The sequence below is a fragment of the Artibeus jamaicensis genome, unplaced genomic scaffold (assembly GCF_021234435.1).
Source record: "Artibeus jamaicensis isolate MK-2021 breed Jamaican fruit bat unplaced genomic scaffold, CSHL_Jam_final scaffold_369, whole genome shotgun sequence".
Taxonomy (NCBI): domain Eukaryota; kingdom Metazoa; phylum Chordata; class Mammalia; order Chiroptera; family Phyllostomidae; genus Artibeus; species Artibeus jamaicensis.
Window position 1 is genome coordinate 7,982,055 of NW_026522042.1, and position 24,961 is coordinate 8,007,015.

The window sequence follows — 24,961 nt, forward strand, 5'->3', positions numbered from 1 at the left end:
TTTTGAGTATCTTTCATTTGTTCTTTCATTTTTCAACCAAGCTCAGTTCTGTGAGCAGTTTGATTACCAGGGTTTTAAATTCTTCATCAGATAGGTTGGCTATCTCCTCCTTGCTTAGCTCTCTGGAGTTTTGCTCTGTTCTTTCATTTGGGCCCTATTTCTTTGTTCAGGGCACCTGTTAGTTGTAAGGGGCGGGGCCTTAGGTACTCACCAGGGCAGGGCAACTCCCCTTGCTGCACTGCTTAGCTGCCTGTGGGAGAGGGACCAGAGAGGGAACAATGCAGCTCGCCTGCTCCTCTCTAGTGCACTTTCCAATGAACTCTCCTGTGAGACTAGGAGTTTCTCCCACCTGGGCAACCACCGTAGTCCACAGTCAGCTCTGAGTCTCAGTTTCCCGTTCAGCCAGCCTGCCTGCACGGTCCGCCACCTTGCTGCAGTTTCTCTCCGTCCTCGGCCTTATCGGTATGGTTATTCTGTTTGACTATTTCTTTAATTCCGCAGTTGTTGGAGTTCCATGCAGTCTGATTTTCTGGCAGGTCTGGTTGTTACTGATTTTAGATTGGTTGTTACCTCTTTTTGGTTGTGCGAGGAAGGGAAAGTTTTCTACCTAAACCTCCATCTTGGCCAGAACTATAGTCTCACTTCTAGCTCTACCAGGCTAAGAATCTCCCCATTTGCAGGCAATTAAGTGTTAATTGCTGAAATCCAAGAGTCTTCAGTCCTTTTCTTACTCACCTGCTCTCTAGCATTTTTGTCGACCTCTGCTCCTTTACTTTCCATGTTACTCATCTTTTCTGGTTCTTATCCTGTCAGATTATTCTTCTTCAGTCTTTCTTCCTTCTTTGCCACTTTATCCTTGTGAATGTCCATTTAATTACATGTTGTGTTAAACCCTTTAATGGCACCCCTTGTCATCAGGACTGAACCCCAACTCTTTCACTTGGCATCTAGACACAGTCTGGATCAGCTCACTCTCCTGTTACTTCTTCACCCAAACACCAGCACCCTGGTTCCCACCTCCCTACCACCACCATCACCCACAGTGTGCATCAAGGACTTCAACCTCACTGAGCATCCATGTCATAGAGAGAATCTGAACCTTCTCCTGATGGTGACGTTTTTCTAGGCTTGTCTGCTAACAGCCACCATAGGGAAAAGAGGTGGTAGACACTGAGGACATACCTACAGTCCACAGAAGACACCCAGTGAATCTCACTCTGCACGAGTCTCATTGCCTTGACATGTGAAAGAGAGATCAGAAACAAAAACCACCAAACACTTGAAAAACACAAAAAAGGACACTTGCTAAAATTTTAAAGGACCTTGATGACTAGGAATTAACCGAAGAGAGAGGGATGGAGGTGAAGTGTGTAATGCATACTGCCCCTTTCCCATTTACCTGAAGCCCATTTTAAGGCATCTTTCAGCTCCTTGCATTTGCTTGAAGAATATAAAATCACGAAATTTTTGGAACTACAGCCCTTCGTATTTATTGAACTAAGACCTGGTGGGAAAAATTAAAAGGTGCTTAATTTTGTTGAAGACCTATGAAATGCTGCCAGGTATGAGACTGAGGACAAAAGACTGTCTCCTACTACTGTGCCCATCTGATCAAGACTGATATGATCGGTGCATTTCAAGTGCTCTAGAAGAGTCAATGGTCAGAAAAAGGAATATTTGATTTTTGTTATTAAACAAAGTAACCAGATATTAAAACATACTTTCAAATGGTTGAGCAAATAGAGTTCCCTTCTAATTTTGACCAGAGAGAGAAGGAGCTAGGCTGATTTCTATATGAAACCGTGTAGGGAGCAGAAATTAAATACCCTAAGGAGCAATAGCATTCACTAATTCTCAGTCAGCCTCTCAGACATGATGCAAGTAAATAAAAGTAGATGTGTGGTGGGCTCCAGGCCACCTACTACAGAGCTCAAAGCTGGTTTCTGGTTCTACAGCAATTAAATCCCAAACCCTAGTTTGATAGCCTCCATCTCTCTATCTTAAACACCTCTGGTTGCTGACATTTCTTGCCCCTGACTCATAACCTTAGTATGTGAAAATTACCACTCATTATCAAGTGCGTCTATTTATTTTTTCAAATGAGGATAGAAAATAATAAAGCATAGAAAATACTTTTCTTATATAATTTTATTAAGGATAATAACCTCAATATTTCTTAAAGAACAATAGGGGGCATGTACAGGGTGGGACATGTAGGTTTACAATTGTTCATATGGACAATGATACAATAATTAACAAATAATACTACAAGAGTAAACTGTGTTTCCTGTACTCACAACTGTAAACCTACTTTTGCCCCACCCTGTATTATGTCCCAGGAAATTTGATTATATTTAAATTAAAATATTTAGGAAGAACAGAGACTGCTCAAGGGTAAAATTTTACTCAAAAATACTTTTATGAAATTAAAAAGGGTTTAAAAATTCTCTCCATTTCTTTTAAGTCCTAAATTAAAAGAAGAAAAAGAAGGAGGGGTGGGAGGAGAAGAAGAAGGAGAAGAGTAAAACTGAATTCAGATCAAGTCACTTTCTGGATTAATTTTCTAGAGAAATATCACCTCTGTCATTTCTACAAAAACCTGCACTTATGCAATTTAATTCAACCTGTGAAGTTAGAAAAGTTCAAATACTACTTCAATGTTATTGCTAAACATTAAGCCCAGTGGAAAATTTAGCCAATGGAAACAGAAAAACATTGTAGTTCACCCACAGGGCAAAGCTACAAGACCTCCTCTGAATCTCAGGTAAGAAGCCTTTCACCACCCTGAAACCCATAACGGAGCAACTGCTGTAAGTCTGGGAAACTGCGCTGCATTCTCTCTGGTGAAGATGTGATTAGACAGTTTGGAACATCTCCCTATAATCTCCTTATGACAGTGATATCAAGTAGGCATATGACCTGGATCCTGCAGTATCAATTTTTTAACCCTACTGCTCTAATTTTACCATCATATTTTAATAGCAGCTGATTACTAATTAGTTCTTGTTATAGAAAGTAAATAAAGTGTGCTGCCTCACATTTTTAAACTGCTGTGTTTAAAAAAAAAAAAGAAGGTTTACTCTCTTCCAAAGTCATAAGGGCATCTTGACTAACGAGGAACACCCTGAAGCGGACATTTGGGATGGAGAAAGAAGAATGAGCATCAGCTTAAGGATAAAGTTTGGAAGGAGCAGGTTTGACTGGGAATGTTAGTAAACCAGGGCCAAAAGATCTTTGGAAAGGAAAAACGGATAGTAAGTCGTCACTCCCTCCCTTCCCACACGAGGGTAGCTAGTGAGGATTTCAGTGTGAAGTCCACAAAGCATGAACTGATTCCAATGAACAACAGGCATTTCTATCAGCCACATGGTGTAAGGCAAAAGCTAAGCTGACTTTGGAGCTGGTCAGATCTTCTTAGGATCTACATGCCCTCTGATGGGTCTCCTCATAGCACCAAGTCTCCGTGTGTCAGTCTGTGAGACAGCAATTCTAGTGGCCACCTCACTGGGTGACAGTGAGGGTCATTGCTAAGATACAGAACTCGCCTGTTGGAAGGAAGGCAGCCAATGAACTTAAGCTGCGGTTACAAGTGTTACGTAGCAAGCAAACGTATGATAACCAGGACAGATTTTTTAAAGGAATATGAGTGGTAAGGAACAGAGGTGAATAAAACAGTTCTTTAAAACCATCTTGATTTCCGTAATAACAGTCAATTCCTCATTCATTTTCCCTGAGGAATATCATGTAATCTGAGAAAGGGGAATGCTTATAAAGTATTCTACAAACCCAGTCAACACCCTCTGGAGAAGCCAAGACTAGTAATGGTTTAACTCACATTTCAGGTCACTGTCTCAAAGGATAGGCAGGCTTTTCTTCAAGCCTATATGACTTTGAGTTAGAGCACAGTGGATTCTTGTAGTTTGGGAATCCTCTGCAATTTAATTTTTATATGTCTTAGTTTAAAGCTTTAAAGTTTAAATTAACTATGTGTAATTTCCCCATTACAACCCCTGCAATGATTTTTATAACATTAAAAAAAAATACTCTACCTCTTTGTTTCATCTTTTCCGTGTCCACGTAAAACAGAACTTTGTACTCTCCTCCTAAGGATCCCGACTGCAGAAAATGTGTCCCATAGTTGTCGATTAATTTTCGGTAGGCGCTGTAGTCATACAGGGAGGGGAGGTGGGAGAGTTCCCTCCAGAACGGCTCTGCGAGTTGTAAAAATTCTGGATTGTTGTTGATGAACTGAGCCACTTCTACCGTGTTCTCAATAACCAGCAGTTGATAACTCTGTGGGAAGAGTAAGAAGTAAAGGAACCTTTCGGTCAAAGTGAAGAAGTAGTGGAGATAACACCCTGTCCGATGTCTTCACTGATCGCCAGCTTGAACCCAGACTATATGAATTTTAATTATGATGCATGAGAAGGTGTATTCTGGGCCCACTCACTTGGAGCAATGTAAGGAATTTTAGGAATCCCAAGTACGAATAATATCTGAGGGATGTCATGCTCCTTTCTTCTATACACAGCCTTGAAAACACCATGACCAAGATCGTATGCCCTCCTCAACTACAGAGAGAGAACCAACTTTCTTAACTGCAAAACAATTTTACAAATAAGTGTATAAAATAATGTGTCCCTAGGATCCGCATCTCAGTGATGACTTCTAGGTAGGGTGACTGTATAATTAGCTCCCATACTGAAGCATTGACAAATTAACCCACTTTATAATGAGGCCTTTTAATTACTTCTTAAGCATTTTTCATAATGTTCACGAAAGATCTACCTTTATCAAATCTCACTTACATGAAACAATATAAATATGATAAATGTTTCCATAGCTCATATTTCTGCAGCTTCTTAGTCATAAAACAAACAAAATATTCTTCTTTTATACCTCCCTTGTGTGATTTATTAATCAAGTTAATGACTTTAGGAATGAGATAAAAATATGCAAATTATGAATGATCATTAGCCTGAATTTTTTTCAGCAATAAGTGTATATCAATTAGTATAATTCATATCACTGTTCAGGTTGCCCAAGATGAAAATTTTGAAATTTCAAAACAACAAAGTATCTTAAGTCTTGTAACTTCCTTATATGAAATTTTGGTATCTCAAAAGTAATAAAGTATTTTAAAGTTTTTCTAGTATTAGCATTTAGGAAGCACATATTAATTGGATTTTTAAAATTACAACACTTAAAATAGTAGCATCAGTAATCATGGATGAGAAACTTATGAAAGTTTTAACTAGAAGATTTTTTAGGTTTTGAGATAAGTACAAGCACTCTAATGAAAAAATAAAAGTATAAATAAATATTCAAAGAGAATTAACAAGACAAGACTGTACCTTTTAATAAGACAAGACTGTATCTTTTAAAGAAATATATAGTGTTTCTGGAGAAGATACTATTGCCCCATTAAAAAATGAAAGCTGATGCTTTTGGTAAACACACTTGTTAATGCTATAAATCCTTAAACCAGTAAATTATGGAAACATTAACTAATATTTCATACTAACCTTTTTCTTCTGGTTTTCACTGTAACCTTTACTAGAAGTAGAATGAGAAGAACTTGATGAAAATCCAAAAAAGGATTTTTTTCTTTCAGATGATGAATACTTTGATGTTTGTTTTACATAAGACCAGCTACTGTTGTAAAATTCATAATTAAAATCATTATTTATTTTCACCTATAAAGAAAATGAAAAGTTTTGCTATAAGCCGATTAAGATTTAGACATAATCAAGAATCTTTTGTCATAGATACTTTAATATGGATACTTTTTTCACAGAATCCCTGAAAGGCTAAGTTCTTCACTGACACCAAGCCATGGTGTCTGTCATTAAGACCAGGCCTATAGGAGTGTAAGGAATAGAGTTCATTCTATAATTACTATTTGTTAAACAAGAGACATGGTATCAATAATGGCAATTCCAAATGATTCACAAAATACATCTGTGTACAAACATCTTCCATTTCTTATAATGCTAATGTTTAACCCAGAAGTGAACAAAGTAACAAGGCTACAATAAAAAAAGCACAAAACATTTGGTTCTTGATTTTTTTTTTTTTTTGCCTATCAGAAGAACAGAAATAGAAATAGGTAATATGAAGCAATCAAATTATTCAGATTTTGTTTTGGAGTGTTCTGTGTGATCCAGTAGTAGATTTAACTTGCCAATTCTGCCATGATTTCTGCAAGTAAGCCTCTTAGCAACTTAGGTCAGCATCTCTTCACTCCCATGCACTCCACACATAACTGCAAAAATCATCTTTTTTCAAAGTAGTAGGATCTTAAATTTTCCTTAGTACTTCTTCCTTCCAGCTTAGATTCTGGGTTCCCTTGGAAATCATAAATTCAAACATCCCATGCTCCAACAGCACTTACTCTTTTGACCCTCGTTCCATTCTTTCTCTGTCACTCAGCTTCGTAGAGACAAGCTCACCAATTTCTCTTCCTTTCTTTTCTCTGTATTAGCACCCATTCAACTTTCTCTCTTTCTCCCATTTCCTACGGTAACTGTTTCAGAAGTTCTGCAACTGCCCCCATGCCCTAGTCTTACTTACAACCACTTCCTTTCCTCTAAGAAGCCAAACCTAACCTGTTTCTTTACAAACACTCCTGTGATCACACAGAGTCCTCTTAACCTTCTGGCTCACCAAGCTACAAAGTTATTAAGGTTTCTTCTTCTCCTTTCTTCCACAAATGTCCCTCCTCCTCTCTAAGGCTAACTTCTCTGTCTCTTCTCAGTATTCATTTCCTCTCACCTCTTCAAAGGACGTATTTAATTGATTAAACATTCCCTCCCCTGAACGTCAACTTTTCTTTCTCTACTGTCTCATTCCTATCAACACTTACACATACTCTAACCCCATCAAAGTAGAGTCACTGCAGGGACCCTGCAGTCCCATGCATTTCCAGAGCTCAGGCCCCAGGCTTGTCACCTGCTACCTCTCTGATCAGGGCTAAGTTTTTCAGCATTGCTTTGCCTCAGTTTCTTCGTCTGTAAAACAGAAATAACAGTACCTACTTCGAGTTATTATAAAGAAAATAATCGATGTAAAGCACTTAAAATAGTGCCTCATATATAAATGCTTCTTAATGCATATATTTTTATTATTCTTTAAAGTATTGCTGGTTAACCAGCTAGATGTAGAAATCTCAGACATCTAAACTCAACCGAGTTTAAACAGAGGAAACAGTAAGATAAATGAATTAAGCAGTAGTTAAAATTGCTTTTAGAATATGTTTTTGTTATTCATTTGACATGCAGATAGGATTTCTCTTCAAAAATATAGTGAAGTACGCTCAAGACCAAATACAGAAAGATCCAGGGAGTTATTTATTTTCTCCACCCTAACCTTTAACTAGCAACTCATTTGGTGCTGAGAATCAGTACAAGTCTTTTGACTGCCTCCCAGGATAAACTAAGCAGACTGACATTTTCCCAGGGGGAGCATGGAGCAGGAATGTGCTTATGTTTCAAAAGCTTCCTTGAAAAACAGCAGGAATGAGAAATTATTCCTCAGCAAAATAGGTGGCTGACTCTGGGTTTGCCCTGAATAAACTTTAATGCTGATAACCCAAACAGAGATTCTAACAGAGGGTTACTGATTCTCTTATGTGATTATTTATTAATATTTATATTCCAGCAAACCGGAAGTTACCTTCTGCCTCATAGAGAGCTGACCCCCGGTGGCCCAAGGTCAATCTCTGAACTGTGGAAGGCAGTCACCAGCCCACACCCCTCCTGGGTCTAGCACTTTAATGACTGACCCACGGCCCATTGCTTCCCTCTCGCTTCCCCCAGGCTGGATCCTGAAAACATCTACATTCTTCACTCACTAACAGCCTGTAATTTCCCTCCACTGTGACAAACACCTACAAATTCAGTGACTGGAAAAGCGTTTAGATGTCAATCCAGACATCAAGCCATGCTGAGAAAAGCAAATGTCAGGATGCGCATTTGCTGTGCAGGTCCCAGGCCCCTTCCTCGTCTTCAGAAACTGCGGACTCCAGCACACCTGCCTTCCAACCACATCGGAAGGTCTCTTCCTTTCTGTTCTCATTGTTCTGTAACTTTCTAAACTACACCCAATACACATGTATTTTTCATTTCTCCCTTTTATAATTATGAAAGAATTATCAACACATCCTCCTAGGAAGAGAAAGAGAACATTTTTTCTACAAATGCCCATCTCACATTCTCCCTTCCAGCCACCGGTTAAATTTGAATATGTATTATTCACCATGTAGAATTTAGAACTGAAGTGCAATTAAATATAATGCACTGGGAGAGTAAAATATAGTAGAAAAACACAGGGCTGCCAAGTCTGACAGGCTGGATCCAAGCTCTACTACTTAATAATTTTTGTGACTCTGAATAAGCCGGCTAAAATCCTCTCTCTGAGCCTCAATTTCTACATGGATAAAATTGTAAAATAACACTTTTCTTCCAAAGATATTTTGAGAAGCAAGCCTATACATCAAAAAAAAAAAATAGTGCAGGTGCCACAAGAGAGATTCAAATTGGTAACTATGATTATTTTTCATGTCAGTTTCATGATTCAATAATTCTTAAATGTAATTTATTCTGTTGTGAGTTGGAGGATGGTGAGATTGCTATTCATAATCAAAACTGCTTTCTGGAGAGGGTTAATTTTGATAAATAAGGGCCCTTATGTCTGAATATCCTAATAATTTCAGTTTACAGATTTAGGAGTAGTAGGTAGGAAGAGATGAATTGGAAATTTGGGGCATTCTGGGAAGAAGGGAGGAATGCACTAAGAGAGGAGAACTTGGAAGAAGACAGCAAGGACGAGGCAAAGAAGAAGAGCAACTGCAAACCCACTTAGTACCTCAGGACAAAATAAAAGCAAAATAATCTCCACAGTTAAGGAAGAAAGTAAGGAAGGGAGGGAGGAAGGGAGGGAGGGAGGAAGAGGGAAAGGAAAGGAGAGGAGAGGAGGAAGGAAAAAAGGAAGGAAGAAAGGAAGGAGCTAAATCAGGATGAGACCAGAAGTTCATTTGGTTCAGCTTGTGGAAGCACAAATGTTTTAAGACAAAGGAAGTCAGCTGTTTTTGTTGAATGACTTTGCACTACTGCAACAGAAAAACTTCTCCTCTAAATTACCCACAGATCTTCAGGAATATCCTCCAAAGCCCTAACTGTTTTTGCATCAGTATATTTTGTGCTGAAATCAAGCAAGAGGATGAGTTTCAGTGTGTCTGATAGAAAGGGCACGTGAAAAGCAGAAGCCTGGAGCCAGAGGAGATTCCGACTGATGCCAACAGTAAAATGTGGAAGTCAGGTAATACAGACCGCATCAGGAAGGGCATGAAGTGTAGACCACTCCTCCACACTGCTGGTGGGCCATAAATTGGTACATGTTGCAAACTTTACCTAGTGAAGTGTGTCATAGACCAGGCAGCACCCTGAGCTGCAGGAGTGCCCCAGAGAAATCCTCCCCCATTTGCATGGCACTCATGCACAAGAACGCTCAAGGCATTTCCATAAGAAACTACAGGGAACAACACTATAAATGCCATCTACATCAGCATGAATAAAATTCAACACAATAATTTGGAGTGAAAATAAATCCATAGACGTCTATATACTATATGACTTATTTATATAAATGGCCAAAACAGTCAAAACTAAATTATAAATTTTAGAGACCAAGACATAGGGGATACACTTATATAGAACGAGAAAATGATTAATATAAAATATAAGATAGTGGTTGCCTGGAGAGTGGGGTCTGGGGAATTGATCAGAGAGGGGTAAATGAGAACCTTGAAGTCACTGGGAAAATTCTAGTTCTTAAGTGGGGTGATGGGCATGTATGGGTATTTGTTTTATTAGTTTTTTTCAACTGCATGTACGTTATTCACACTCTTTTGTATATATATGAAATATTTCACAAGTTAAAAATAAAAGCATTTTGAAGGGACACTGTGGCAATTCTAAGGAAACAATCACACCAGGCACGGCCAGGGACCGGAGTTTTGACACCCATGCAGGGCCAGACCATGAGGTCCCAAGCCACGCAGAGCAGAGGCAAAATGAAATGAGGCAAATCAGCATTTCAGCCTACATGGCACCAGCTGAAAGCACCATCGCCCTGTACTCCAGAGTTACAGAATATGTGTTCTTTTTAAGTCCATATAAAACATTTATAAGAATGACCACATAATAGGCACAGGTAAATTCTCCATAAATACCAAAAAAATAAACATCATACAATAATGATCTCTAGCAGCAACTCCTGGGTTAGAAGTAAGTAAAACCAGTGTCACGAAGTACCTGGAATGCATAGGAGAGGACGTTCGCACTCAGTCTGTAGTAGTCTCTTCTATCCCCACTAAACACCTTTCTGCACTGGCCACCGAAACTCTTTGTGTTGATGACTCTGTTCCTGAACTGGCCGGTGAGGGCATTGTAACTGTTGTTGGGGGGGGGGGGGACGGTTAAGGAAGAAAAGATGGCTAAAATCAGAAATAGCACTTGCTGCAAAAGGCATCATCAGAAAACTCTAGAAATACATCACGGTTAAGGACGTCTTGGAGCTCAGATGATGGGAACAGCATCCCAGTGCACACCGTTTATTATCTAAACTCCCTTGGCTGGTATGAGAGCTAAAACTGACCTCTGGGACAAGCCAACATCTCTGCAGTGTGAGGACATGTTTGGGCAACACACGGCCCTTTTGTATCTATGGCAGCAACTGGCTTTAAATTCAATTTGTAGATAAAACCAATACAATTAAAATTACTCAGAGAGAGAGAGAGAGAGAGCTTTCTACAGCGAATTTCAATAGATTGTCTCTTGGCAGGTTGACTGGCAGACCCTTTAGAGTAATTTTATCATTTCTCTGGAAATGAATTTGAAAATATCATAGGAAAAAATTACATCTATCATTCTATAATAGATTATTTTAAAGCCTTGACATTTTAACTTGGATTTCTAATCCTTAAAAATTCTTCAGAATTCTCTTAGTCCCAACTTTATTTGTAAATGAAATTTCTCAGCTAGTTTGAGCAATTGCTTTTCAGACTGAATATTCCCAACACGCATCTCCCTTTCCCTGCTCTCATGCTACTGTCTCCCTTCTCTTGAGTAGCCCTACTTCACTGAATCAACTCTCTCTCTCTCTCTCTCTTTTTCCCTCCCCTTCCCACCTTCCCTCCCATAGTGTGACTGACTATTTGGGTTTTTCCAGAGTCTGCGATGTTTCTCTAGATGCAGGACTTTTGCTGCTAAAACCAGGACAGTCCAGGGACAATTGGTCACCATATAAATACATACATACATACACACACATATATATATGTGTGTGTGTGTGTGTATGTGTATATATATATACACACACACATACACATATATATATATTTACAGGTATACATATAGGAACTAAAAGGGTGTTTCAGGATGCAGCAAAGAGCTCTGAGCCAAATACTTGATTATCAGATGATTTGCTATTAGACTTATAAAAAAATAAATAAATAAAACCAAATGAAGACTTATAACCCACCAATGTGCACAGGAGGTTGCCCAGTACCTTACCCATTTCCAGTAAGTTCTATGTTGGGAGGAGGTTTATCAAGGTCACAGGAAGCTCTGCTCTCTATGTTCTCGCATCTGTCTTCATCAGCGCTGTCTTCTTCACAGTCAGAATCGCCATTGCAAACCAAGGATTTGCTGATGCACTGACCTGCCCATGAGAAAAGCCGCCACACAAAAGTAAAAGAGGGGAGAAAGGAACCACCACATGGGATCAGAAAGGTTTGTCTCCAGTCCCCAGCACCATACTGGCCTGCTAACATGAATTTGACCTAAATCTTCAGCATGTCCAGGGGAAAACTGGTGATTATATTCGTCCTCATTTTGCAACACACAAAATTGATTCTCACCTTGGCCAGACACAAAATTGAAAATAAAACCCGAATCCCCATTCCAGGCTTTATCTCATGAGCAGCAGGCAGTCTGTCTGAATCCTCCCAAATCATACAGTGCCAGCCACTGGGAAGGTAGTGTGACCTCCTGCCCTTCAACTTCCAGTTTCCTTTCTGGAATCACTGACGAATCCTGCTTTTCTTGGTGATGTGGATGTACCAGCTTTGAGAGCACAGAAACTGAGCCAAAGGTTAAAACTCAGTGTTTCTTTAGCACCTTCTCTGTGCAAGACACTCTCCTGGTGTGGGGATACAGATATGAATGAAACAGTTATTTGTCAGGCTTTTAATGTCCTTTACAAAGTAACGGGAAGACTATGAGGACATAGATCACTACCATTCAACACCATCATTGTCGCAAGAGACATAAGCACAGGGGTCCGAGGGAACACTGAAGAGCAAACAGCCCAGCCCCCAGCTACCTCTCCAGCATCGTCTCCAGATATCCTGCTACCTCCCTGTGCCCTAGTCTTATTGGATCACTTACATGAATAAAGGCCAAGGCCTTCTGTCATTGCCATTGACCCTGCACTTACATTTCTCTAGATCAAATTACACATGATCTCCTCTGAGAAACACCATCCCTATCCCACAGGCTACAATGCTGTGCTTCCTCCCATCCTCAGAGTAGGCAGGCACTGCACACCCCGTCCTGATAGTACAGCATGCACCCCACTATGCTGTCACTCAATCCAATGCAGCAAACATTTGTCGAGAGTCAACCAGGCACTTCAGGTGCAAAAGCCCCATAAATACAGGGTGGGACAAAAGGAGCTTTACAGTTGTTCATATGGAAAATACAAAATTAATAAATAACTAATAACATAAGCATCAACTCTGTATTTTGCATATCCATAACTGTAAACCCACTTTTGCCCTACCCTATTTCTTCAGAGTTCACAATCTGCCAAGAGACAACCAGACTGACAAGTACTCCAGAATACAGATGGTACAAGGTATGTAGAAAACACAGAGAAGTGTTTGTTAATTAGCTTTATCAGTTAAAGTCTGGGGAAAGTTTCCCAAAGGAGGTGTCATTTCATTTGGGTTTTGAAAGTAAAATAGGAGTTTGGCAGGTATTGTTGAGGCGCGCTTCTAACACAGAGATTGTTTATATAGTATTCTGTTCATAAAACTTTAATTATTTTTTAGGGAAGAGGCTATGTGTTTCATTTCTAAATCCACAACCCTCCTCAGTATATCTGGAATTTAACAAGAATAATAAACGTTTGCTAAAGGTCGTTGAATTAATCTGATTGCACAAATGACTCATAGACAAATCAAAAAATGGAAAAACTATGTTTCAATGACCCATGCGCTGGGGTGACCTGTATTGCTCCTTGATTAGCTATTACAGTTGCTTTCCTTATAAACATAATAATTCTGGTTGTAACATCATTTTTTCTCAGTATCAGTGCTCATGCCAGATCTTCACCAAAAACACGATGTCAAGTGCTGTTTGGGTCTATCAGTCGTCACATTTCTTTTCAAAAGTCAAAGGGTATCCCCGCTTTTATTAACATATGCTTCCCCTTGATTTTGAAAGAATAATGGTTAAGTGTGTGATTATTATACCAATAAAAGTGACAACTGATACTTGGGGGAGATTAACTTACAGGTCAATATAATCCAGTAAAATTCAACAAATATATACTGAGTGAGTTACACAAATAACATTTGAGTTCACACTTTGCATGCTAAACTGATGAAAAACATGTACCTGAAAAACACCGGAACCGCTCTCCACATCCGTCTTCTGCTGGGCATCCCTGTGTCGGTTCACACGCTTGTGTCTGAAAAGCACTTCCGGCACAAGGCTGGCCACCAAACTGCCCATAAACCGCAACTGTCTGCCTGCGAGTCTAAACAAAAAACAGTCCTTCATCTGAGAAATAAAATCTGAGAAAAATTCATACAGTTGGAGAAGCAGTGTTTGGCAAATGTTTCTGGCATCCTGCAGAAGTAAAATCTCTAAAGCAATGAGCCCACAGACCCCTTGGTCCTTGAATCCAGTGACATTGGATTATTGTTATAGACTGTATATAAATTTACTATATGTATTTACTATATACATTTACTGTCAGGAGTGAGTAGTAAAAATATGTATTAGTGAATCTTTAAGAAAGTAACCTGAAAGTATTAGCTGGGTAGACATATATGCAAATAGACTGCAATATAGAACGATTAATTTTCGCCAAAGCTATGTACCAAAAGTTAATTAAAGAAGCGACAATGAATTTGGCTGGAGAGCAGGTAATGGCATTGGGAAGGGGGCTGACATGAAGTGCAGTTATGGAAAACTTTAGAAAAGCGGTGGCAATTGATTTGAGATAAATTTAATCTTTTTTCAGGAAGGCAAGGCCAGGTCAAACAATCCAGAAAAAAATATGTTAAGAGAAGCCTAAGTAGTTCAAAGGTGAAGCTATATCTACAAAGAAATTTTATGAAATAATCAAAGTCATTGACTTCTGAAATGGAAAAATATGTTAAAAGCAAACCTCTTGGGGGGAAGGAGGGGAAATTGAGGATGTCATCATGCCAAGTTGTCCTAAAATGCACTAATCAGAATTAAAACGTATTCAATGTTCAAGCAAAAGAAAGATTTACAAAATCCTCCCCCCCCCCCGCACTCTGCAAAGGCAGTGAAAGGTACATCTTTTATACTTAGCTCTTCCATATTAGTAAAAATAAATGACATCTGAGATTCCAGAGAATTTAAACCATGAGCAAAGACCAACAGGGAAGACAAGATAGGTTCAATCTATTCATCCATCTTAAACTAGGTCAGAAGTGGGGGCGAAGGGTCACAGTCGTATGATTCGAACTTTGAGCACTTTTCCATCAGCCTGGGCACGCCTGTGGCATTTCTCAGTGGGGAATGGAACTCAGCACCACTTTCTTGCTATGTTTTTAGTTTCTGCATTTAATGGATGAAGACACCTCTCACATTTGGCTCATTCATCTGACATTCTCTGAAGTCCCAAAGCACAGATTGTGTTGTTGGTGTGTATATAATATTTTCCTATCTACCAGCACCACTTTGATGACTGTCTGTTCTCAGCATCCCATTCTCACCTGTCAAATCTGACCTTTTTCATTTTCACTTGCCTCTTTCTCAATGAAAATTTGATTTTATAAACTAGGGATGAATCCATTGCATGATGACCTTCGCTCGAAGGGAAAAAATATTGCTAACATAAAAAATATTTTCCATCTACTTCTCTTCAGTGTTCTTTCCTAAATTACACAGATGTTGTCTATGGCTAGTTTTATTTGACGTTTGCCTTGTCCTTCATGCACTTTTCAGCCTGTAATCAGAGTTGTCATCTGTTATATCTCCCAGGAGTCACACTGCATTTGTGTGACTTTTGTGGCCAACACTCATGAAGGTACCAAATACATGAGCTTGATGAAAACGGTGATTATGACGATGCTTCAAAATTATCTTCTGCAATATGTTTCTGCTGTTCTAATAATTAAAAAATAAAATTTAAACACACAGTTTATCCAAACAGAATCACCTCTAAAATATTTTACATATATCAACTAATGTTATGCACCTGAAACTATTATAATGTCACAGGTCAATATATTTCTATTAAAAATATTTAAACATTCAAATACTCTGAAACTTTAAAACAAACATTATAGTTTTGGGATTTAGTCTAATAAAATTATCAGAAAAAAGAATATATAACTATGTATAAAAATGTTTATTAGCCCTGGTTGGTGTGGCTCAGTGGATTGAGCACCAGACTGTGAAGCAAAAGATTGCTGGTTCAATTCCCAGTGAGGGCACATGCTTGGGTTGTGGGCCACGTCCCCGGGGCGGGAGGGGGGGAGTGCAAGGGACAATCACACACTGATGTTTCTCTCCCTCTCTTTCTCTCTCCCTTGCCCTCTCTATTAAATAAATAGAATCTTTTTTAAAAGTTTATAAAGTTTTGTTATAATAACCAAAAATTTAAATAATCTAAATTTCAAACAGTAGGTAGTAGGTAAATAAGTTTGGTGTGTTTATATAAGGGAATGTAATACAACTGTTAAAATTCTTGCTAATAGTATGTTAGGTTAAAATGGTAGAACACACACAAAACTATGATCAAATAATCCTATTTTTATACATCATAAACTAACAAAGAAAATAATATGAGAGAAATTATTGGTATAGTGGTTTCTTCTAAATGGTAGGATTATAAATTGTATTTTCTTTATACTTTTGTTTTTTTCTCAAAAAAATAATTTATAATAAGAGAAAAAGTGGGTATTTTGAGAAGTGCTCTCTAATCTCCAGATCAGGTCTGGCATTTTCTTTGTGTTACTTAAGAATTAAACTTTAAAACATTGCAAAATGGTTATTTTGCATGGTCATTCACTACTTATTTGTCAGGCAAAGCAAGGCAGCAATTTTGCTACTTGTTAGTGCTTATTTGAAATAAGAAGAAAAACCGAGGCCACCACCTCCCAGGATGAGAGAAAGCAGGAGAGGGGCCCCGTGGCCAGCGCCAAGCTGCCTGCAGCCAGGCTCCAATCCCAGCTGGACCCAGAGCTGTGCACCAGACCAATTTCTGCATCAGTGTGAGTCATCTCAACCAGAGGCGAGGGCCGGAATGGGCTCTCGGTATTTAACGCCCCAATGGTGTGTCGCGGCCAACCCGAAGGGAGTTTCGGACCAGTGCAGTCAGCGGAGACATTGGTACTGCTGCCAAATTCACTGGTGCAGGCTCTGCTGCAGCAGGAGTGGCTGGTTCTGGCGCTAAGATTGAACAATCTTGGCAGCCTCATCACTGGTTATGACAGAAACCCTCGGCTGACGCAGCGGCTGTTCTCATACACCGTCCTGGGGTTTGCCTTGTCTGAAACTATGGGTCGGTCTCCTTTTGTCTGATGGTCACTTTCTTGAAGTTGTTTGCCATGTAACAGACATTGCTGCCTCAGCCTTGGCTGGGTAGGTCCGTTGGTGAGAGCTCATCCCCATACACCAAGTTTGCAGGTTCAATGCCAGGTCAGGGCTCATGTGAAAAATCAACCAATGAGTGCTTAAATAGACAGAACAAGAAATCAATGTTTTCCTCTCTCTAAAATCAATACAATTGTTTAAAAATTACAGCTGAAATGTTGACATTCATACTGACTACTAATGTAATTCTATGTACCTGTGACTCCAAACACTATAGTATTGGTGTCATACAAATATACATTGTTTCCAAAGTCATTTCATTACAGATGAAAAATTTTTTAAAAAAGGAAAAAAATAGAAGCCAGTAAACATGAAACAGATTTTGAATTATCTACTAATTTCATTTCATGCTATTCTTATTTCTCTAGTAGCTCAAAAGTTAGTGAGTTGCTTTTAATTTTTACCCTATGTATATTTCTAGGCCCAAATATAAGATTTATAAAAGTTCTGTGAGAAAAAAAATTGAATACAAAAATTAGTTTATTGCAAAATTAATTATCATACAAGTTGTACTTCTTTTCCTTTAAAATTACTAATTATAATTTCAAGGAGCATAAATGCATTCAAAAGTTAGTGCCAGTCTGTCTATACCTAAGCCATTTCAGCACTTAAGTAATAAATGCAAATCGTCTACGTGGTCCCACCTGAGACTTTGTACAACCGTTGCATTCTGACCACGGGCCAAAGGAACCCCACTGGCAATTGACTGGACTGGCGGCACTGTCCGGTGGTTCATCGTCATGCAGGTGGAGAGGAAAGAGGGGACACAAACGTTAGTCAAGAATAATCAGAAACAGGCAAATACTGTTAAAAATTGCTTCATAATTCTTTTCCTAGGAGAAACCAAAAGTATCCAAAACTATATCTTTTAAAAAATGCAAAAGGGACCCCCCTTTTTTGGAGGTTAATGTTTATTAACCTCTAATAATGTTTATTATAGAGGTTAATGTTTATTATGGATTAGTATCTATAATATACCGGGCACTATTTAGACGCTGGAGTTGTAGACATATTGGAAGAGATAGGTCACGAACCACTGACAGAGGGGAGGACTAAGATACACGTGCACGAACAAGTAATCATGATACAATAACACAGCATAATTCATACTGCAGTATATCTAATTTGAAACATGTCATAACAAATGTGGACACTGTGATGTTTCAAGGAAACATGGACAAGGGAGTGGCCAGAGTTCAGGGGTATAAGGGAGAACATTTAGGAGGAAGGTGGTATGGTCTTCAGAAAGACTCTGGATGATGAATGGAAGAGTTCCTCAGAAACCCTCAACTGGGAGCCCAGGAGTGCTAAGTAAGAAATGGGGCACTGAAAACTGGCCACTGCTGAGTGGACAGGAATTTATTTTTAAAAGCTCCCTGTTCATCTAGGTCACTTCTGAAGCACACATCCATAGAGGGGAAATTCGAGCTTAAATAATTCCACTAAAAAAATGCATGTGGAAAATGGGGATTTGATGCTCATGCAAGACTAAACTCCAGCTGTGTCATGGCTTAGATGGAGAAGTGAGGGCAGCCTCACCTAAAAGAACATTGGCAACAGGTAAAGGAAAGAAGACTCCTGACTTCTAGAGTTCGAGCACATTTCCAGCCTTGGAAACATCTCAAGTTAAGGTGATCTGCACTTATCTCAGGCCCTCAGGCAACTTTAAATGTGAGGAGCCCCATTCTGCCATCCGTGTGCCTCGGTGATTCTGTGGAGCCCACCTGGCTGACCTGTGATCTTGACGTGGCACCAGTGATCCAAATGCCTTGGAACCATGGACACTTAAACAATCTGAACTCGCTATTTTGGGTCCCAGGGACAGCTGCAGCCCTAACACGGAGGCTTAGTGAGGGACACAGGCTTGGCCGGAACTTCTCGTGCACCCCACCTCCCACCCCCACACCCTGTCCCCGCCCCTCTGGGAGGGAGCCTACAGCACGTTTGTACTGAAACCACCTCTTTCCAGCTCTGAGTGGCAATGCAGACTGTCAGCACTGGCTCAGCCCTCCTTGCGTCCCCAGTCACTGGCACAGAGTCTGACACATATTTGGATGGTTTGATCAGGTGCACTGACCCAGTCTGGTCCCACCAAACTGACCGCGAAAGCAAAGCAAGGCCATTAGTCAATGACGCTGCTTTATTCCAGGTCTCAAGAGCCAATAAAACTAGTTTCTTAAAAAATGCTCAACCTTTAAAATCCAAAGGATGTTTTTCAGAGACTAGATGTAAAGATCAAACTCTGCTCTGAGCTGTGTAGCGCAGCTGTGCTTCTCCAAAATGCAGGTAAAACCGTGCAACTGGGACTAGTGGAAAACCTCAAGATGGCTTTCATCTTCAGCTTTCCTCCTTATAGTGAATAAAACAAAGTAAGACTAAGAATAAAACAAACTTTTGCTTGTTGGAAGGATAAACATGCTCAAGCTGCAATGTGAAAATCAGGCCATGCTAAAGAATTTCCTAAAAACAAACAAAAAATTTTTAATGATTTCCACACACAATCCAAAAAATTCTTACCTTGAAAAAACTGGGAACTCTCCTACAAATCCCACCAACATGAATAAACTTATTGCCTGGGGGAAATAAAAGCATTATTTTAGTTTGCATTGCTTTAATGAGTTGAAAGCAAATTCCTTTGTGCAAGTCAAGATCTGTGGTTTAGGAACAGGAAGAGTGAGGGAACCACAGAGAAGGCTTGATGACTCGACTTGTCTTTTCAGTTCCCACTTTAAATAAGCATTTAATATAATTCTGTTCAGCTCACCCCTGCAATTTATTGCTGTAAGAACAGCTAGGAGCTGGGTGATGTCATGGACAAATTAAAAACTCTCACTAGAGTGAAACTATCGCGAGCATTTCATTATGGTCCCATGACCTTTGAATTCCTTTCTCCACTGTTCATCTCTCTAATGTCAACACCCATGAGCACAGCCAAAGAGGAAAATTCTGGAAGAAAGTGCAGTGCCCAGGGATGAGGAGTTAAAGGGGAAATAAACTTCATCAATGAGGAAGCAAAACCGGAGACACAGCCCGGTCCAGAGGGGCGGACGATGGGCATCATCCTCCTTATCAGCCTTTGAAAAGCCTCTGAGGCCTTCAGTCGTCACCTTTACCTGAGAACACCAGCTAAACATTGTACGTCAAACCTCACGACCGGCACATTCTGTTTGAAAAATCAAATGTGTATTGAGGAAAAATAATCTAAAAGGAAATATAACACAGAATAATAGTTTATTTCTGGTTGTGAAATTATAGGTGATTTCTATCACTTTACTGTCACTTTTAAGTATCTTCCTACTTCATCTGACAGCTGAAGGTGTAGGGAATACAATTCAAATCTTTACTGGAGATGCTCTAAGCATATCGAATGCATTCAGTTCATAACCCAGTATAACCGTCTTTAAGATCATCTTATCCCCTCATGTTAACAGGCCGATACTCTTTCTCTTCTGCCCCCAAACTCTGTTCTGTCACTGCTGCTGGGAAGTGGCTTCCTAACGTTTTTCTCAGGGCCTTCTATTCACCCCCCCGAGACCACCTGTCCTTATATTAGGTGTCTTCCTTCAGTTACAAAGTCCCTCTCACCTACCTCTGTCTCTCATACTTCTACAACTCCTTTTGCCTCTCATTCTGATTGGCACAACCGAGGAGCTGTGAGCAACACGGAGATGAGTAAATTGGCAGGGGTGGGGGTGGGGGGGAGGCTGGGACACATCCCGAGTTTTCAGCAAACATGGGAAGCACAGAATATAAAGCAACACCTTTTAAAGTGTTTTTTCCTAATTATAAACTACATTTTTTTCTTTTTTTGTCATGTCTCCATGCTCTCAATTTTCCTGCCCCTGGGAAAGCCTATCTCATAGTTTTATGAGTCCCTTCCAGGGATTAACAAATTTTCGGAAAATAAAAATTCTGGAACAATGAATAGTGAAATTTCAATGTGTCGTCTGATTTTAAATTTCTCTCCTACTCCTAGTTCCTAGATGCTTATAACACGGGAGGAGTGTTCTTCCACTTGTCTTCCCTGCCCCGCCCTGCTCCCACAAGCTTCCTCTATCTTTTTCAAAGTCAGAGCCGCAGCAGTGTAAGAGGAAAGAGCCCAAAAGTACATCTTTTAATTATTAGATTTATTGGGGTGACATTGCTTGACTCATTCAGCGGGAGGCTGGTAATAGTAAGTCAGGGGGTGTTGGATGTTCAAATGCCAGTTCTCCACCTCACAGTGTTTTTGTGCTTCTCTGGCTGCTGCCCCTCCCTGCCACCAGAGTTGGGGATCTATGACCACTGTTCTCAGGTACAAATGACTCATCTTCTGGGCTGTCACTCCTGACCCTCACCAGTGCTGCTCCTCTGGGGCCGTTCCAGTACGGATGCTACCTGTGGGCATCACTTTACCTGGCAGACAGCCTCCCGGGCAGAGCCCCTGACAACACAAATGTCCACACCTGGCCCATGGGATGCTGCAACACACCCTTGTTCTCCCCGATGCTCAATGGCCACAGTGCAACTGATACTGTCATGGCGACTTATTCTGCTAAAGGCAGGTCGGTCAACCAGCCTGTGCCATTAGACTTTCTCAAACGTGAGGAGGTGTCATTCTCTATATCCTTCATACTCAAAGGGACACGATCTTACATAATCTTGAGGATGGAGACGGCCAAAGGGCACTAGACAGATTCAGGGCTACTCTTCCTGTGAGACTGCATTGAATGTCCAATATTTCACTTCAACATGTGGGGTTACTGAGCACTTATTGTTCTTGGCCTTTGACTTCCAGCCAAATCAGGAATCATGAAAAAAGTCAATTGTTCAGATTCTTTTACCTATGTCTTTAAAGGATTTCAACTATATTTTGGGGAATATCTTTTTTTTCATCAAAAATGCCTTTGACACCACCTTCCCCGTATACATGCTACTTATTATAACCCATGAACACCTGCTTATTACAAAGTCAGTTTCTGTTCATGAGTTATGCAAGCTGAATCTAACAACCAAAAGAATTTCTTAAGAATTTGCTAGCTGTGGACCTGAAAATGAAGCAATGATCATTTCTTACCTTTGGAAAGATGCCTTACCAAAGGGACACATGAGAAGACACATTAATGACAAAGATAAACATACAGCTGTGTTGACTCTATAAAAAAAATTGCCTAGTCGAAAAGATGTGGTGTCTTTATTCTGTGATATGGTGAAGTTGGAACTACATTTCCCAGAATTCTCTTCCTTTTTTTTTTTTTTTTTTTTAGTCACTGCCTGAGCATTAGTGCTACCTCCTTCTTTTAACCTGCTCCAGCGACAACCATCATCTCCATCCTTCTAATTTCTTCAAGTCTGGTCATTTGTGTTTATCTTTTGAACCATGAGCACATTTGGGGTAAAAAATGAAATAATTTCTGTAGCATACACTAGGTTTCGATAGCCATATTTTTAAGTAGGAAAAAATCAAACTTAATTCATTAGCATTTCCTAATATTTAATATCTTGGTCAGTACATTTTGAACATAGGCACCATTTAAATGAAGGAGTTAGATTTTAACATAGATTTATTTATATCCTTATTAGAAATAAACATCAATTTGCAACTCTTCTAACAATAAATGCACAAGGGTCCAATAATATGATTGAATACGTCACAGTCATTGGAAGGACATTATAGATTCTAATGACAGGAGAACGTGCTCATGACATAATGAGTAAAAAGATCCAGATTTGGTTTGATAGCAATTTAATAAAGTGTGTTTTATACATATTCATATAAAAGTCTGAAGAGAAATGGATTAAAATGTTAATAGTGGTTACCACTGGGTGGAGAAATAACATCTGTTATCTTCTCTTTTAACTTATTTTTCCCAATAAGGTAGTATTGTAATCTGGAAAAAGACGTGTTTTTAAAGGCACACATACCAACACCGTCTGATGAGCGGTGACAGCTGAGAAAGTCAGATCAGCCCTGGGTGTTGAGAGAGAGCAGAGAGGCCCTGACCTGAGACATCATGGTACCGGGCCACAGGGCAGCCCCATGAGAATCAGGCCTGAGGTTCACAAACCCTGGGTTCATCTACATCAGGGGAGGCGATCCTAAAAGGCTGGGCCACAGCCAGGTCGAAGGGAAGAACTTTTTTCTCTGAAGTCCTGAAACACTTCAGACTCAAGTTATCTCTGAACCAGCAGACACAGAAGGAACCAGGGGATTCCGGACTACCTTTCTGAATTTCGTTCCTATGACTGGGAGAATAGGACAAAAGCACACTTCCCTTTAAAGGCTGGACCCAGGAATCATTTTTGGTGGTGGCTTCATATCCCAGGTTTCCCTTCTCTGCAATGTATCACCAAAGTATTGCCTTCAGGTTTCATGTACAAAATATAAACAAATACTTTCAAATACAAACTTTTGTATACCACTTGCAGGGAAACAATTACTTTATTATCATTGCAGAATAATTCCATAATAATCAATAACTGGATAAATTTTAAAAAAACAAATCAATTATTAAGATGTCTCATTATAAAATAAATAAAGACATTGGCTTATGGCTGATACAAATATTAGGAGAAGATATATTAGCAGATGACCCTAAGAAAAGCATGCTATTCTTTCTGAGCTAACAAATATCCTGAAATTTTAAATAAAAATACAAGACACATCAATAAAAATTAGATTATAGCATAATTCTAACTTTGCAGGGTTACTTGGTATTCTAGCATCATAACATTCGGCAAATCAACTTTGCGATCATGTTTCATTTTTAACCAGTTAATTCCAGGTCTGAGTTGTCCCAGACACAGCATCATCCAGTCCTCCTCCAGCCCCGTCGGGAACTGAACATAGGTTCACTATCACAAATAGACAGCGTAGCAACCACAAAGGCAACCTAGGAGCTTGACGGGACTGAGACATTATTGTGTCGGCACTGCACTGCAAAACTTTTAAAGTTTAAATACCAAAGTTTTCAATAATAAGATTATAATAGCAATTTCAAGTTAATTTTGCATCCCAGAAACATAGTCTGAGAGTGATTTCTGTCTTTGGTCCTCTCACTGGTTGAGTAGTAAATTTTTTTTATCATGTGACCATTTTGCATTGGGCCAACACATGTATCTGCTAAACCTTTAGTTTCATTCCAGCTACGTGTCCCTTCCCCAGTCCCAGTCCTGACCCCCTGAAATTCCAGGTCTCTGAAGTCTCTTTTGTTAATGAAGCTCTCACATAAGTCAGATCACAGGGGCTCGCTCGCTGCCTGGCTCCAAATCAAACAAAAATACACAGGAGGGAACTTTCCCCTAAGAGATAATAGTAGCACCATTGTATTTCTTAATGGCTTCTCAGGTCTTTCATAAACATTGTCCCCAATTTCTGACTCCCAGACCTCTGAACCAATCATTTAATCCCAGGTCAAGAAAAAGGAATTTGCTTTGGCCGAACTGTAAAAAGTATTCAAGGATTTTAAAAATCACCTCTATCTTCCCCATTTCCCACGTTCTCTCCTTATTTGTGTTATTCCCATTAAGCCTTACTCTTACTTGCAATAGCTCTGTTTACAAAAGTAGTGAAATAATGATCTCACCTCCATGATTGGGGAAACTTTCAGGACAGGAGAGAGGATGAACACTTCTCCTGCGAGTGCCTGGGGCGTTCTCTGCGGCTGAGGAGCCCCGCGGAACGCGCCCTCCCTGGTGCTGGTGCTCCCTCTCCACTGGGCTGGGGCTGCGCCTGGGACTCTTATATAGAACCAGTGCTCTGGGACTCAGCTCCCACCCCAACCAGATTCTCTGGCAGAGAGGAGCCTGCCCCTGTGGTTAGTCTGGGTCTTGAAGCCAGATGCCTCTTATCAATCTGCAGAGGCCTCAGCGCCAGCCAGCTGGGGCTGTTGGGATGTGTAGTTTGAGGAAACATCTGTAAATCAAGAAAGTCAGAAAATGTTTCAGTTCAGCGTTCCAGTGATTCTCACGCACCAAAGGAGGCTGTGTGTGAGACAAGGAATAAGCCGTCATCCTGTTTTAATCTATTAAACTAAGCAAATATTTACATGGTTTTTTTT

General features: G+C 39.8%; 1 protein-coding gene across 1 annotated transcript in view; it reads right to left on the reverse strand.

The window, feature by feature from the left end:
• The window catches only part of C7 (complement C7), a 52,466-nt gene extending 27,756 nt beyond the window's left edge, over positions 1–24,710 (reverse strand). The window contains exons 1-9 of the mRNA XM_053657380.1: positions 24,488–24,710; positions 19,440–19,495; positions 17,567–17,642; positions 13,683–13,824; positions 11,574–11,721; positions 10,314–10,452; positions 5,526–5,696; positions 4,050–4,293; positions 1,400–1,504 (exon numbers count right to left, since the gene is read on the reverse strand). Coding sequence (XP_053513355.1) covers positions 1,400–1,504; positions 4,050–4,293; positions 5,526–5,696; positions 10,314–10,452; positions 11,574–11,721; positions 13,683–13,824; positions 17,567–17,642; positions 19,440–19,495; positions 24,488–24,493 — 1,087 coding nt within the window. The 5' untranslated portion in view covers positions 24,494–24,710. The remainder of the gene's footprint in view (positions 1–1,399; positions 1,505–4,049; positions 4,294–5,525; positions 5,697–10,313; positions 10,453–11,573; positions 11,722–13,682; positions 13,825–17,566; positions 17,643–19,439; positions 19,496–24,487) is intronic.
• Between the last annotated feature and the right edge of the window lie 251 nt (positions 24,711–24,961).